This window comes from Suricata suricatta, chromosome 3, assembly GCF_006229205.1.
Source record: "Suricata suricatta isolate VVHF042 chromosome 3, meerkat_22Aug2017_6uvM2_HiC, whole genome shotgun sequence".
Taxonomy (NCBI): Eukaryota; Metazoa; Chordata; class Mammalia; order Carnivora; family Herpestidae; genus Suricata; species Suricata suricatta.
In genome coordinates this window covers 131,474,109-131,490,443 of record NC_043702.1, presented here as the reverse complement: position 1 = coordinate 131,490,443, position 16,335 = coordinate 131,474,109, and the positions used below count along the sequence as shown (strand labels likewise).

Sequence of the window (16,335 nt, the reverse complement as noted above, 5' to 3'; positions counted from 1 at the left end):
TGTTAGGTTTCTCCTGTTAGACCTATGAGTGCAAACATATGGTATCTGTCCTTCTCTGCCTAACTTACTTCACTTAGCATGACACCCCCGAGGTCCATCCACTTTGCTACAAATGGCCATATTTCATTCTTCCTCATTGCCATATAGTATTCCATTGTATATATATACCACATCTTCTTGATCCATTCATCAGGTGATGAACTCTACTACAAAGCTGTCATCATTAAGACAGTATGGTATTGGCACAAAAACAGACACATGGACCAATGGAATAGAACACTGGACCCACAAGTATATGGCCAATTAATCTTTGACAAAGCAGGAAAGAGTATCCAATGGAAAAAAGACAGCCTCTTCAACTGGTGGTGTTGGGAGAGCTGGACAGGATCATGTAGAAAAATGAAATTAGACCACTTTCTTACACCACTCACAAAAATAAACTCAAAATGGATAGAGGATCTGAATGTGAGACAGGAAATCATAAAAACCCTTGAGGAGAAAGCAGAAAATAGCCTCCTAGACCTCAATCGCAGCAATTTCTTCCTCAACACATCCCCAGAGGCAAGGGAATCAAGACCAAAAATCAGCTACTGGGACCTCATCAAGATAAAAAGCGTCTGCAAGGCAAAGGAAACAATCAAAAAACTAACAGGTAACCGACAGAATAGGAAACGATAGTGGCAAATGGCATATCAGATAAAGGGCTAGTATCCAAAATATACAAGGAGCTCACTAAACTCCATACACAAAAAATGAATAATCCAGTGAAGAAATGGGCAGAAGACCTGAATAGACACTTCTCCAAAATTCTTTAAACTCATATTCCCAAAATTAGTTGTTGAAGGTTTAGAGATATTTAATCATATCCTGCCTCCATTCTGGGTTCTAAACAAACTGAAAATAGGCACAAGGAGCCAGATGACTATCATGGATCAGTGTCCCCCTTGTGAAGGAGCCTCATAATCCCCAAATCCAGACCTTCTAGTAAACTAGCTTGAAGTATATTTGCCTTTAAATTTTATTTATTTATTTTGAGAGAGAGAGAGAGAGAAAGAGTCCCAAGTAGGCTTCATGTGGTCAGTGCAGAGCCCATTGTGGGGCTCGATCTCACAAACCATGAGATCATGACCTGAGCTGAAACCAAGTGTCAACCGACTGAGCCACCCAGGCGCCCCTGGAATATAATTGTAACACTTAAAACATTGAAAGGATCTGTAGCTGGAATATATAAAGAAGTACAATTAATACAAACCAATAAAAGCCATCAATTAAACCTCTGGGTCTGTATCCTTGAAATTCGTTTTACCTCTGTGCAATAAAGTTCACTGCAGCATTCTGTGTTTGAGAGCAAAAGAAAGAACAAATGAACTGGAAGCTGCCCAAGTGTCCCCCTCTAGAAGAATGAATAGATTGAATTGTAGGAATGTACAGTGTAATATACAGCAGTTCAAAAGAAATGAGTCAGGTATATGTATGAACTTTATAGATCTGAAATGTGTTATTAAGCAATGAGAGGAATATTCAGAATATGATGAAAATGATATGATGCCAATTTTAAAATGTGAAAATAAAGGCACCTGGGTAGTTCAGTCAGTTGAGCATCTGACTCTTGATTTCATCTCAGGTCATGATATCCTGGTTTTTAGGTTGGAGCCCCGCATTCGGGGCTGTGCTGACACCCCGGAACCTGATTGGGATTCTCTGTATCATTTCTCTCTCTGCCCCTTCCCTACACACACTCTCTCTTTCAAAACTAAATAAACTTTAACCCAAAAAAATGTAAAAATGCCAAACATTGTTTATAGATGGACGTTCAGCAAGTATTTATGAAGCACCAGCTCTATACCATGTACTGATACACACACATAAACACACACACAGTGTGTATGCACACATTAGTATGGTATCTTTTTACATGATATATTTATAACTGACATGTATTTATATCTGTTGTATGTTTAAACATACATATATGTATAAGTATAGTTTGATGCAGTAGGGATATGATACAAACACTAGAGCGTCAGAAATGGGCTGGAAGGACCTTGCCCCTGGGGATGGGGAAGGAGTCCGGGACGGGGGTGGCGCTTCCATCCAGAAGGGTGGAAGCCACGAGCAGATGTCATAAAATATCACTGCTTCTTATGTCCACATGATAGAAATAGTGTTTGCTACACTCTTTCTATTTTTCTGTATCCTGCAAATTTCTTAAAATAAAACAGGAATATATGACAAAACATGTGGTAGGGAAAAGTCTGATTACATGGTGGTCACTGGCCTTCCTCACACCTTCCACTGCAACCCAGTGGAACAAAAGCTTCAAGAAGCACTAAGATCCAGGCATCAAAAATGCTCTACGTCACCTGAAATGCTCCTGGTTTAGATTGCAGTTGACCTCACTCTTTCCAAGGATTCTGATAGTCATGACCAGAGATGCAGTTGACTTCTGTTCATGATTTTCCTTATTGGCAGTTGGCCAAATGTGTGACAATCCTTAATTTAATCAGAACTTTCCATTAGGCTAAATAGTCCCCCCAAATCCAGTCAGTTCTGCTTGCACCAGTCTGTCATGTGTCCTCCTTGCAAAGGGCTCATTCCCAGGAAATGTGTTAGCTTCATCAGGCCATTGGGACCCTCAGGATCCATAATGAAGTTGCATGGACCCTGCTTTTCCTTCTCTTTCAGAGTACAGCTTGGCCACCATGTCCTAAAGGAAGAGGGAAGCCACACAGACATGTTCTCCCATCCCTGGGCCCAGGACACTCACTCCTCATTGGCCCCTGAGCCTTCTCCCACTCGTATCTGGCAAATCCACTCTTTTCCACCTTTTATAGGCAGGGATCTCCCATCAGTAGTCCGTGCTTCCCTTCCTGGCCAGATGCATGTGCTTCCTATTCTGAAAGCAAAGAGAAAGGGAAGGGGTGGTGAACACTGATCCAACAAATAAGGTCACTCCTCTCTGTAGGGAGGAAGGAAAAGAACCCGTCTTTCCCACTCTCTCCTCTAGTCAGCTAGCTTGTGAGCAGTAATGGGGCAAACATCCTCCATCCTCTCCATCTGTGACTGACTGGTCCAGTCACTGTCACCATCCATAGGGCCTCAGGGGTGGGACAGTAGTGGGGGGTTGATAATGAGAAGAGTCTGCTGGGTTCCCTAACCCAGGAAGAGAGCTAACTCCCATCTGACTCCTTGTCACTCTTCTCAGTTAAAAGCTGTAAGGAGAGGAAGTGGCTGTTAGTCTCCCCAAATCTCCAGCCATGTTCAATGTACATTCTGGGGTATAAGCAATTAGTTCTAAACAAAGAGCTCTAAAGAGTTTGTCTCGAAAACACATCTTTGTCAAGAGGCACATGGATTGAAATCCCAAACTTGCTAAAGCCATTGAAGGAGGTGAACCCTAGAGAAGTCATGAGGCTTCAGGTCTTAGAAGTGAACCTTAGAGGGGACCCATGAGGCTCAGTTTACCAAGTAGGTTGTCCTGGCCTGGAGGTAAGGGGGTTGTATTTAAATCTGAACTCTTAGAGGGATTCTGGGTGGCTCAGTCAGTTGAGCTTCCAACTTTGGCTCAGGTCATGATCTCTGTGGTCCATGAGTTTGAGCCCCACGTCGGGTTCTGTGTTGACAGATCAGAACCTGGAGCCCTCTTCAGATTCTGTGTCTCCTCTGTCTCTGCACCTTCCCCACTCACACTGTGTGTGTCTCTCTCAAAATAAACAAACATTTTAAAAAATCTTAACTCTTACACCTGAGAATACTAAGACATCCCTTTGAATTAAGTCCATCAAATGGCCTGGAAATCTTCCATAAAGAATTCCACAAATAGTTGTTATATCTATTAATCATTAAAAGAAATCAGTTAAAACAGGGAAAAATTTTTGTAAGGTAACATTAAGTGAAAAAAGCAAAACATGTGTCTTATCCTTAAATTGAAACATATAAAAATAACATATGGACAGGAATTTAAATGAAACTTGGAAAGTCTCCAACTTATTAGGAAGATAGAGTGTAGTGAAATTTTTATTTTGATTGGTTTTCTTGTTTGTAAAATAAGAACAATTTTGTAAAAGGACATTTTACAAGAGAATTCTGGCTCCATCTTGAGAGACATTTCTCTCAAGATAGAAATTATCTCTGTTGCCTAGGAGGAAGGCCAAACCCTTGACAGTGTTAGCCACTGATGGTAATTCTATTCTCCAGAACAGGAGTAGGCAAAGTCTAGCCCATGGTCCAAATCTAGTTCACCCAGAAAGAATGTTTTTTACATGTTTCAGTGGTTGGGAAAAGCAAAAAAGCAGGATGTATTTTCTGACATGTGAAAAATTATGTGAAATTCCTATATTAGTGTCCACAAATAAAGTTTTATCGGAACACAGACACGCTCATTCTTCTACTTTTATCTACGGCTGCCTTCATGGGCTGAGCTGCAACAGAGACCGTATGGAATGCAAAGCCTAAAACATTTACGATTCAGCCCTTCATAGAGAAAGTTACCAACTCCTGCTCTAGGACATTATTCACAGTGGCCTAGAGCTAAGAACCTCCCACCCTAGCCTCACTCCCACTCACCGTCGCTCAGGGAAGGGGCGTCACTGAAGTCATCCAAGTGCCAGTGTCAGAAAGAGCTTGAGAAATATGTGTCTTCATGCTTCAAAACATCCTCCTTTTTTGTTCATAGAATGAGGATCCGTGTCTAACAAATGCTTGGTGGGGGTTTTAAAGCCATTTAGCTAACACTTGCTCTCCCTTGGAGACGAAGAGCCCTGTACACTGTGATGGCCGTGACTGCCCTTCTGGTGATCATTCCTGTGTGTGGCCAGAGAAACAGTCAGAAGCTGTCACACTCCTACTGCTCTTTACAAACGAGGCCTTTTTTCCAACCGAAATCACAGTGTGTGAGTCTCATTAGAATAAAGCTCATTAGAAACAGAGATGGCCATTAATGCCTTGACTGATTTTTCTAAGGAAGTAAGCCGGAGGAGGAGACTTGAACGGCACAGCTAATCATTCTTGCTTTTCTCTGGCATTTCCTCAAAAGTGTGGTTAGCAGTCGTTGGGCTGGGAGGGAAGATGCCGTTGGAACACTGACTGATAGTGGCCTCACCACTTCCAGCCCTGAGGAGGGGCGGGGGGGCCCTGCAGAGGGAGGTTGGAACAGCAGCCCCTGGGGGTGGCCTTCGTTCCATTTTTTCCCCTTCCCACTTCCTGCCTCCTCCACCTCACGGGTGTTCTGGATCCTAGCTCATCACTCACAGATGCTCTAATTTTGGAGTGAGCTTTTCTGCCCCTGTATTCCTGGTGTAGGGACAGAGCCTAAGTGTCCAAATTTCCATGGAAACGTGGATCTGAGGCTGCCTCTGGATGGTGATGCTCGGAGGAAAAGGTGTAAAAAAGGTGTTAGGGGGGCAGAGCAAGGAGATGGCCCACTGAAGTTCTGCCCCAGAATACAGTTGTGGCAATTATGTTTCATGCATCAAGGTGTTCTTTGGCACCTGAAAGCCAGTCAGCCCCACAAAGCAGGGTAAAAGTCTATCGGGGGGCAAAGCTAAGTCAAGAAACAGACTCAGCATGCCCACAATTAGGAAAAGAGAGGAGGAAGATGAATCATATAAAGGAAGCAGACAGGAAGTAGGAGAATCAAAATAATGTACAGGCCAGACACTAACAGAGGTTCCTCGTGCCATCCACAGAGATAAAGGAGAGGAGAGTAGGTCAGTCAGTCAGTCAGTCAGCAAACAAGAGCCTGCTTTATGACAAGTGTAGTTCAGCAGTTCCAGACAGAAATAAGCCTCCTTAAAACAAACTTCTGTAATGACCCCTTTGTTACCAAGCTTAATGTTTGCTTTCTACAAACATGAGAGTCTTTACTAAAGTATTTAGTTATCTGGCCCTTGTGAAGTTCCTGTGAAGTTTTCTAATCTTGACAACAGCAAAGACTGAGTTTATGACTCCTGACTGAATATTATAAAAAGAGAACCAGACTGGGAATACAAACTGGTGCAGCCACTGTGGAAAATAGAACTACCTACAATCTGGTAATCGCACTGCGGGATATTTACCCAAATAATATGAAAATATGAATTCAAACAGGTAAACTCACCCCCATGTTTATTGTAGCATTATTTATAATAGCCAAGATGTGGAAGCAGCCCAAGTGTCTATCAGCAGATGAATGGATAAAGAAGGTGTGGTGTGTATATATATATATACACACACACACAATGGAATATTGTTCAGCCATTAAAAGGATGAAATCTTGCCATTTGCCACAGCATGGATGGATCTGGAGTATAATGCTAGGTGAAATGAGTCAGAGAACGACAAATACCATATGATTTCACTCATATGTGGAATTTAAGAAGCAAAACAAATGAACAAAGGAAAAAGAGAGACAGACCAAAAAGCAGACTGTTAATTATGGAGAACAAACAGATGATTACCAGAAGGGACGTAGGTAGGGGGATGGGTGAAAGGAAGTAAGAACACACTAAGCATGGTGAGCCCTGAGTAATGTACAGAATTCCTGAACCACCTGAAACTAACATAATGCTGTCTGTTAACTATACTGGAATTAATTTTTAAAAAAAAAGAGCACTGGTGTTCCTATTGGCACTTGCAATTGAGCGGTTCAGATGCACACTTTTTAACCAAAATATAAAAGTGCATTTTCTTTGTCCAAAAAAAAGAGATAGAAGACCAGACATGATTCTTTCTGTGGTGTATACATAGGTATTATTTATATACATAAGAAGGATGAGTAGGGAACAGTGGGATTCTGGTATCAGCGTTTGGTCCCCTCCATGCATTCCTGCTGCCCTCTGCTGGGTTCCAGGCTGTTCTTAGAACCAGACTGTGCCCCAGTCTCTGCTGATATTTGTGTTCAAACCTTACCCTTTATCAGCTGTGTTGTTTTTCTTTTAATTTTTTTAATGTTTACTTTTGAGAGAGAGGGAGACAGACAGACAGATAGACAGACCAACCGATCAGGGGAGATACAGAGAGAGAGCTTCAGAATCTGAAGCCGGGTCCCGGCTCCGAGCTGTCAGCCCAATGTGGGGCTTGAACTCACAAACCAGGAGAAGATCAAGACCTGAGCTGAAGTTGGATGGTAAACCAACTGAGCCACCCAGGCGCCCCTCAGCTGTGTTGTTAAAGAGGATTGCTTTTTTCTTGTGGGATTCACAAAATGTTGACAATTTCCTACATTTATTAAAATCCTAAGACACTTCCTGAAAACATCATTAACAGCCTACACACACACACACACACACACACAGCACAGCCTCCCTCCAAACACCTGAGTATTCATAACTGTCGTGATGTGGGCCACACAAGGATTCCATTAAGTACCAAAAAAGCCAAGGATGAATAAGAGACCCAGCCTGCTGCCTGCTGTAAGGGAGGCAAACATTTTGGCTAAAATCCCCTAAAACGTGGTGGTGGGATAGAAGGGTGACTGACAAGGGAAGAGACCCATTCTCCCTGAACCGCTGCAGGAAATGTCACTTGTAGATCCGATGTTGAAAAACAACAAAGAATTGCCTGTTTGGGACACAGTGGCTGTTGGTCCTGTTGTTTTGTTCATGTGTGCATTTGGTAGCAGAGTGTTCATGGACCATATGTTGGTAACCATTTTTTTTCTTTGGGATATTTGTGGGTTTTTTCACACCTAGTAAAAATGCTGCAATGAAAATATTTATATATATATTCCTAAGAACTTTATGAAGCAATAATTTATAAGCCATAAAACTTACTCATTTTTGATGTACAATACAATAATTCATAGTAAATTTACCAAATTATGCAACCACCACCAACCTCCTTTCTATCACCTCAAGAAGGTTTCTCCTGCCTGCTTAGAGTCAATCCTCATTCCTACCTCCAGCCCCAGGGAAACAATGCGTATATATTTTTAACATATTTGGGGTTTTATCTTTGATACTGATTTCAATGATTGCTATGATAAAGGGTACGAACATTTTAATATGACTCGTAGTACATATTACCAAGTTACCTCTGAAAGCCACCGTACCATTTTACACTCCTGCCAGCAACCTGGGAGTTACATTTCATTGTGGACTCCAAGAATTGGGCATCACTATTTTTCAATAGCATCAAATTATTGTATTTGTATTTTTTTTATTACTGAAGCAGACATTTTTCTATTTATGTGTTCACCGGTTTCATTTCATTCTGAGTGAGTTTCCAGTTTGTACCCTTCCCTCTAACTGAGATCTTCTTACTGTTCATTTTTTTATCTGTATGAGCTTCTCCTATAACTTTTCTACATATTGTACGCAACAGGTATCTTTCCTATTATGAAATGTGCCTTTTCATTTTATTATTTTTTGACATGCAGAAGTCTGTTTTCACATGATGAGATGTGTTCCTGTTCTTGGTTTCTTGTGGCTTTTTCTGTTCCTTTGTACTAGTTATTTCCCTCTTTCCATAAGAGCTATTTCCCTCTCCAGAACTTTAACAGAAGTTCGGTTTGATGTTCTGTTATATTATTGTTAAGATTCAGCACACCAGTTCTCTTGGAATCTGTCATTTCTGGTGATCCCCTTTGTCGGATACTTAATTCTTATATATTATGCTATATATCTGGGGTATCTTATTCTATGCGGGTGATTTTTTTTGATCCGTCCATTTTAACAAGAACTTGGGGGAAGTGGCACCCGTACAAAAGGGGGAAAGACCTAGATGGAGCGATGTTATTCACAGATGAGGGACAAAGGGGTGCTGTCAGTCTGAAAAGTCCCATCCTCTGGTGCCTAGATTAAGCCATTCTCTGGGAATTGCAAACAGGCAGAGTGGGGGGTCCAGCTGTTGCCCAGTTTCATGGCTCCCTGTCTGAAATGTGGCAGAATTCGCTGAGCATCGAACACGTTGCCGACGCTGGTCGTATGCCCTGGAGATACAGCAGTGCATAAAACAGTTCTGCCCACTTGATGCTTCTGTTCAAGAAAGAAGACAGCCAATAACGAAAGGAACTAATATATGAATACTGTCAGGAAATGATAAATGATATAAACAAAAATGAAGCAGAGTAAGAAGGGCTATTGTGGCCAGAGTGTTCAGGGAAGACAGTGAGATGGCCTTTGAGCAGAGATCCAGAACCGGAGAAGTGACAGATACGGTGCGGGCTGACGGCAGGGGGAGCGGGAGGGCCAAGCACCCACGTGCCTGTGGGCACAGTGTCTCACCTAGACTGTTTAATCACTGCTGCGTCTGTTGATCTCATTTTTCATCATCATCAGAAGAGCTCTAATGTATTGAATCACCTCCCATGCGCCGAGCTTTGCTAAGCACCTTACGTGTATTCTAATTCCCTCAGCAACGCTGCATGTTAGGTCACTGTCCCCATTCTACAGATGGGGAAACTGAGACTTGCTGCATCCTCTCAGTAACATCCATGCAGTTCTCATCTACCCCACTGGGAAAATACTCTGTCCATTGCTGATTGTTATGTCCTTGAGGTGCATGTATTAGGCCCAAAGCACACAGGTCTACAGAACCTAGAGTGTACTAGACACTTCCATGATCACATCAAACCTGAAGCTGGATGGCCAGCCCTTGACTGCTTGTCTAGTTAAACTTCAGGACAAAGGTACTTTGGAGGAACAATTCCTCTGTCCGAACTCACTCTTTGAGCTGCACCTCTTTAAACTAGCAGAATTTAAAATTAGGAAAATAATCTTCCCTTCTCTTTTCCTTCATATCCCCAATTCTTAGCCTGGACATTTCAACCATCCAACTAAGAATCCATACCCTGGAACCTTGGAAATGTATGCTCTGTTTCGACATAAACTTCTGGAAGGTTCCAGGGAAATAATCCAGATAGCTGGAAAAGGACACAGCGTAGGGACACAGTCGGGGAACTCTGGAGGCAGGAGCTCCTCGAGATTTTTGGGTCTGCACCGACATACAACCTTCCTTGTCAGCCTCACTGGGACTTCCCAGCCTTCCTCCGAGGGACCTTGTTTCCTATGGCCTTCCATGTGTCCTTTGCACGAGGGTGGAAATTGTGTCTCCCGGTCCAAATGGATTGCAGAAAGTGGTCTTTACAGACATCCCGTTCTGTAGCCCCATAAGGTGAAGGGCTTCCTTGGTCAGGAGAATTGTCGTGTTTCCCCCAAACCCAGCTCACTCCCACTTCTGCTTTCTGACTGCTGAAGATTTTTGGGTCCTCTCTTTAGCACAGTTGTCTATCCATCTAAATGAGACATGCAGTCATGTACAGAAGGTCTGGCCGCGTGCCAGTGGATGTGCCAGTAACCGTTCTCAGGTTCCCCTTCTAGAATGATGCCGGCCCTCCGGGAGCTCTTACTCTCCATGTCTTTGATTTCCAAGTTTTCTGTCCATGAAATATTTGGTTCTCAGAGTAGCTGGCAGGTGATAGTAACAAAAATGGAATGGATCTGAGTTTGAATTTAGTTGTCTGCTCACTACAGTCATGACAAGAAGGACAAGGATGAGCCCTGTGGTCTGTGGTCTTGGGCTCCTCCCACCTGGCACGTATCAACAGTCCAGGAAATAATGTCAGCGAAACAACTATTGCCATTTTCCTTCTCCCCCAACCCCTCCTCCTCCTCCTTCTCCTCCTCCTCCTCCTCCGCGTAGTGGTTATACTTTCAGAGAAGCAAATGCTCAGAAAGTGATCATTACAGGCTTGGGTTTACACAGATGGTTGATATAGTTTTGTCCCTCAAAAGAGGGCCCTCCCTTATGGTAACAGTAAACTGGAGGGTCTGAGAGGCTCCTTCTGCTGTGTTAACCGTGGAGCTCATTTGCAGGGCTGGAAACACTGCTGTGTCAGCGAGTACATCTGTTTACACACGGGTGGAGCTGTCTGTCACTGCATGCGGGTTCTATCTTGTGGATGCAGTGCCCGCTGCACACCACACTGACTGGCTGGGCCTTTGCTTTGATTTGAGGCCTCATTTAGATATAAGAAGGGAAAGGATTTAGGGTCTGCCACAGAAGTCTGTCCAAGGTCACAAGGCTCTGGCCTCCCCGGGGTACAAGGCCGAGGTGGGAGGAAGGGACAGTTTATGACCACAAGGGAGGAGGTCCCCATTCCCCTGCCAGGGGCCTGACCACACTCGGGATTTATAATAACGATGGTTGCAATGACAGCAGCAGCAGCTGACCTTTACTGACTCACTGCCAGATGCTGTGTTTTTCCCATTTAATCCTGATCACAACCCTGAGACAGAGACCATGATTATCCCCAGGAAACCAAAGCCCAGCAATTTGCCTGTTGTCACACAAAAGTGTGTGTGTCCATATGTCCTCTTTCCTCTCCTGATAAAAACTGCATGAGCCCTGCCTGTCCAATCCAGTTAAACACCAGTGCCCATTTCCAAATCTCCTCCCTGAGCCTCATGAGTTGAGGATTTGTGAATAGCATCACCTGATCCATCTCTAGCTCTGTGCTGGTACGTTTGCATGTATCCCGTTTCCTACATTGGAGAGTAAACTCCAACCATCAGGGCCCAAGGTGTTCACCTTCCTACCTCTTCTAAGTGGTTGGGGGCCCCAGCTAGAGATGGCGTCTACTTGGGAGTGTCCCCAGGGAGGCTGTTAATGGGTGATGACAGCTGAGTGCATGCCTCTCGTCGCAAGAAGGTTGGTTACCCGGTCTCTTTGCCCAGGAGATGTTTCATGCCACCTCTAAAATAAGCCTGGTGGTGACACAGGGCTCAGACAGTCTGCAGGTAGCCGGGGTGAGAGTTGGAAATCTGATGAAGGAGGAAACCAAACACAGTGAATCACATTCGAAGAGAACAAGCAATTCGAGGCCATTTAGCATGGGAGCTGGCAACCTCCATGCCTCGCAGGCCCTGAAGATCTCACTGTGTGGCAGCATTTTGTTACTTATCAAACACACGTGTGCACCGGTGTGCATGCACACACACAAGACCTAAAATGATGTGCCAGACGCTATTCCATTACTTTATGACTATTAACTTGTTTAATCTTCAGCAACCTTGTGAAGTAGGGATTGTTCTCTTCACTATACAGATGGGGAAACTGAGACACAGAGAGGTGACTTGATCAAGATGCCAGAGCTAGTCACAGAGCCAGAATTCCTGCCCTGCCAGATGGTACGGCCGTTCGTTACGATCATGCTCAACCCTTAGGAAAATGGGAAATCTTTTCAGCATCCAGATATTATGACAAAGAATCCTGTAACACATTTGCAAAATAATTTCATGAAAAATTGTTATTTTCTTTACGTTTTAGATACTTTCAGGAATAAGTTCCAGTTAGGTAGAGAATTCTGTTTTTAAAGGAATAGATCCCTTCAAAATTTAAACACGTAGTGTGTATTCAAAAAGACAAAGGTCGAAGGATACAAATAGTATTAATATATGACCTTTTACAGAGTCCTTATCTGTGATATTGTGATTCAGGGCAGGTAGGTACTTTAGTTCCTGTGCCATCTTGAGGGATTACAGACTGAGAAGCTGAATGCTCTGACCAGGACAATCCAACCAGGTCAGATGTGAAGTTTAAATCCCAGTCCTAACCATGCCTTCACAGAGTGTATAACCCAGTAGAGAGAGGATAAAAAATGTTCAAAAGTAACGATTGTATATAGTCCTCAAGCCCTCAAGTAACCTGTTTTGGTAGCAAATAAATCAAAAAGCATTTTCGCCTTTCTTGTGCATCCTACACATACCAAACATAGTCCCAGATCTGTTTTACATATTTCAGTGGATCTTTGGGGGTTTTTAACCCCTGTTTTAATTTGGAGTGGATTAAAACTAAAACATCCCTGGATTATACCATCCTCTTCTGTAAAATCCTAAATTCCAGGCATGGAGATGTAACCAGAGATGTAACATGGAGATGTACAGCCTTGGCCACAGGCGAAAGTGACTTGTTCATTGTTTATTTCAGTTTCTCTTATTCATGAGAACTTGGTCTCCTTGAATGGTTTGTCCATTTGGTAATTTCTTGGTGAAAGACTGAGTCTTATATGAGCCTAATATAAGTTCTTACCAATATAAAGTAAGGGCTTATTTGGGGCTTGTTAAAACTCCCATGCCTCGGGGCATATTCCATTTATAAATCAGCCAACAAGCATTTGCGACCTCTCTACCTTGTGCCCAGCACTCACTGATAAAGCCTGATTCTGTTCCAGGGGGACAGACTCATTGAGAGAAAATTACTGGTGAGTAACTTGTCTCGGGCTCTGCTTTGAATTTCTCACTCACATGCTGTTCTTCTCTTTTCCCCTCAAGGGTCGAGATTACTGTTCGGAAGAAGAGGATATCACATAGCACCAATTCTACCACTCAAACCAGGAGCTAACACTGTGTAAATAAGTTACACCCCAGTTGAAATCTTTGCAAAGGTCGGTTCTCTTCAACGAACAGCACTATAGCTAAAGAAGATCGTTCCATAGCGTATGCCCCATTAAATTACAGTGTCTCTTATGAACTTGCAAAGGAATATTGCTAAAAACAAACAAACAAAAAACTGTTCTCGAACTTTCTTTGTTGCTGCTAGTTAAAACTTGTTGCAACTTTTCACTTCTCTTGTGTCCAGGTATGCAGCAAAATTCTGCAATTTCACCTTACAGATACTGTTGGTTTTACAGATGCTCTCCAACCTATTTTCTATAAGATGAGGTAGTGGTGAACTCAGATATCAAACTCCTGTTGTAGAACTGTTCCGCTTCTAAGACGAGCGTCTGCTTCCCTCTCTCCTCCCTCCCTGTCTCTCCCGAGTGGTCCAGAGCCTTGCTTCTCACGGGCAGTGTGGCGCTTTGGAGGTGGGATGGTCGCTATGGCAAGCTTTGTTTCTCTGCTAAGAAGAAGTAGAGACGCTCTTATCCATTAAAAGCATGTGTGACGTGACTCACGGAGTGACGTCGGAGCGAGCAGCGGGTTTCGTTGATTAGGGATCTTAATCAAGGATTAAGCTTGCAACATTGGCTTTGCTCAGATGCAGACGGAAGTGTGATCACAATCATTTTGAATCCCTCTTCCCCACTTTTTTTTCTAAGAAAATAAACATTTTACTGTTTTTATGTATCCTTGTCTTCTCCCATTCATCCACTTCAGTGTTTCACGATGATCCTGGGCGCAGAAGATGAGCCCTCCTTTGCAGTGACACGATAATCCACCTTCGTGGCTCCCTGCCCGCCCATCCGTCACCCACCATGCATTAGCAGGGCTGTCAGTGGTCAGAAGAGATGAGGGGACACCCCCCGACTCTTTAGGAGGCCCTGAAACCACCCTGTTAACCTTTCATTTCATTAGAAAATAAGCCATCCTGCTTCCTTCCTCTCTCCCTTCAGAATGTTCCATGAACTTGCCACTTCCTCCTCCTCTTCCTCGAGGCACTGGCTCAGACAGTGCAGAGCGTCTGCCTACTGGAAATGTAGTATGTTGACACTGGTGATGATATTTGGAGACACAGAAGCCAAAGCCCCAGGGCAGTGGTGGGGAATGTTGACTGTGGGTTTGGTAGAGTTTATTTTTCCATATTATACGAAGAGAATGATCTCTTCTCGAAGACAGAAGTAATATTTTTAACAAATGTTGTCACAAGTAAATAGCAATCAAAAAGGAGAAAATAACTTTTGTATTTTTTTAACGCGTTTGATAGCTTTGGTGAGGGTTCTCCGTGTTACTGTCAGGGGGGCACCCTGTTAAATGCTAGGCCAGGTGTGGGGTTGTCCCACAGACACACAGAAGGAGCGCTTGGATGTATCTCTCTCTTGGGATTTAAACCAGTATCGGCCACACGGCCACCCTCTGGAGGTGGGCAGTTATTTGTCCTGGGTAGCCACGCAGCACCTGCCCCAGAAGGGAATGAGAAGCTAAATTTGCCCTTGCGGAGGAGATGAGTCTTGACTTCACAACCCATCCATGTGCTAATGGTGAGAGTCATTGTCTCCTTGTAGACCACGGGGCACAACAGTAAGGGGAAGGAAACTCAGTCAAGTGCCACAGAAAATGGACTCAAACGTTAGCAAAGAAAACCCTTAGCTCTTTCAGCCAACAGCAGCTATTTTGGGGAGCAGCTGTGGTTGTTACATAAATAGAGATGCAGCCAAAATTTAAGGCTTTTTTTCCTGCTTCAGGCAGAAGAGTGCAGAGAAAGTCAAGTCGCCTAGGGTTTTAAGCTCCCTCCCTTTGTATGGCTTTTGGCCAAGCAACTAAAATAGTTTTCCTACACTGTAAATGCACTGCTGGGTCTACCTGAAACCTGTCCACTAGGGACGTGGTCCACTGGTAGGTCATTTCTTATTCTTACCAAGCAACAGTGATGCCGACTGAACCATCTTCCATGGGATGCCTTTGTTTGGGGTCTCAGACAGTGTCTTCCCAGAAAATCACCACCTTCTACCCAAAGATAAAACATACTTGTATCATTTTTTCCAATCATGTTTAACATTTGATGTGATACACATGTACACAGAACGAAGTGTTTCTTGGGAATTTGACTTTTGAGTGTTTTCATTAAACTAGAAACCCGTTCCCATGAACCAGGGTCTCTTCACCTGGAGTTCTGTCTCCTGGGTTTAAGTCTTTGATGTGCAGACGTGATTTCATCTGCAGACACATCAGTGTATCTAGAAATAGATCTGAGAAATGGGGTGGTTGAGTGGGTTGGCATGAGATGCTTGATTATGTTAGCAGCACTCAAACTTGTCTGTTTTCCATCATTGGCTTTAATCATAAAATTGTCGAGTGATTTGTGTTTGTACTTTATTTTTTTTATGCCTTCTGAAAGGGTCTAATGCAAAAATATTTTGCCTTTCCCCTCCTTCCCCCCTCCCCCTCAGTGTATCTGAACATTAAGCAGATTGTCTCAGATGCAATGAAAAGAATCGTCCAGAAACTAGGGCTCCTGCTGGCTGAGGACTCAGGGAGATGGAAGGAGGGAGGGAGGGGAGTGGCCTGGTGGAAGGAGGTAGAAAAAGGAAAGATGAGAAATGGACTGAGAAGCTTTTAGCAGAGAGAGAGCAGATAGCATGGCCAAGTGCCGGGTGCAATTCAAAATCCAGCTGCCTGGCGGCCAGTGGGTGGGGCTGCCTGCCAACAAGATTTACAGCTGGATTACACTTGCTGTATGTGCTCTGAGTTGTGGAGTTGTAAAAGTTCAGCAGTATATGCGCTGCTTTCTTTTGGTTGGCAGAGATTCGGGGTTATGGAGTACTTGCTGCCATAACTGAATACACGTCTGTAACTGGCAGAGAACCTCTAAAGACGCTTTTACCTCAGCAATGCCTGCTAGCCCCAGGCTGGAGCACAGAGCCGTGTTACGGTCTATTTAGGGACAAAGCACAGTATGAAGTCCAGAGATGAGGAAACT

The 16,335-nt window shown here is 43.6% G+C and overlaps 1 protein-coding gene across 2 annotated transcripts in view; it reads left to right on the top strand.

The window, feature by feature from the left end:
• Positions 1 to 15,716, top strand: part of C3H1orf21 (chromosome 3 C1orf21 homolog) — a 213,876-nt gene extending 198,160 nt beyond the window's left edge. For both annotated transcript variants that reach the window (XM_029935207.1, XM_029935206.1), the window contains exon 6: positions 13,251 to 15,716. In XM_029935207.1, the coding sequence (XP_029791067.1) occupies positions 13,251 to 13,289 (39 nt within the window). In that variant the 3' untranslated portion in view covers positions 13,290 to 15,716. The remainder of the gene's footprint in view (positions 1 to 13,250) is intronic.
• The last annotated feature ends 619 nt before the right edge of the window (positions 15,717 to 16,335 follow it).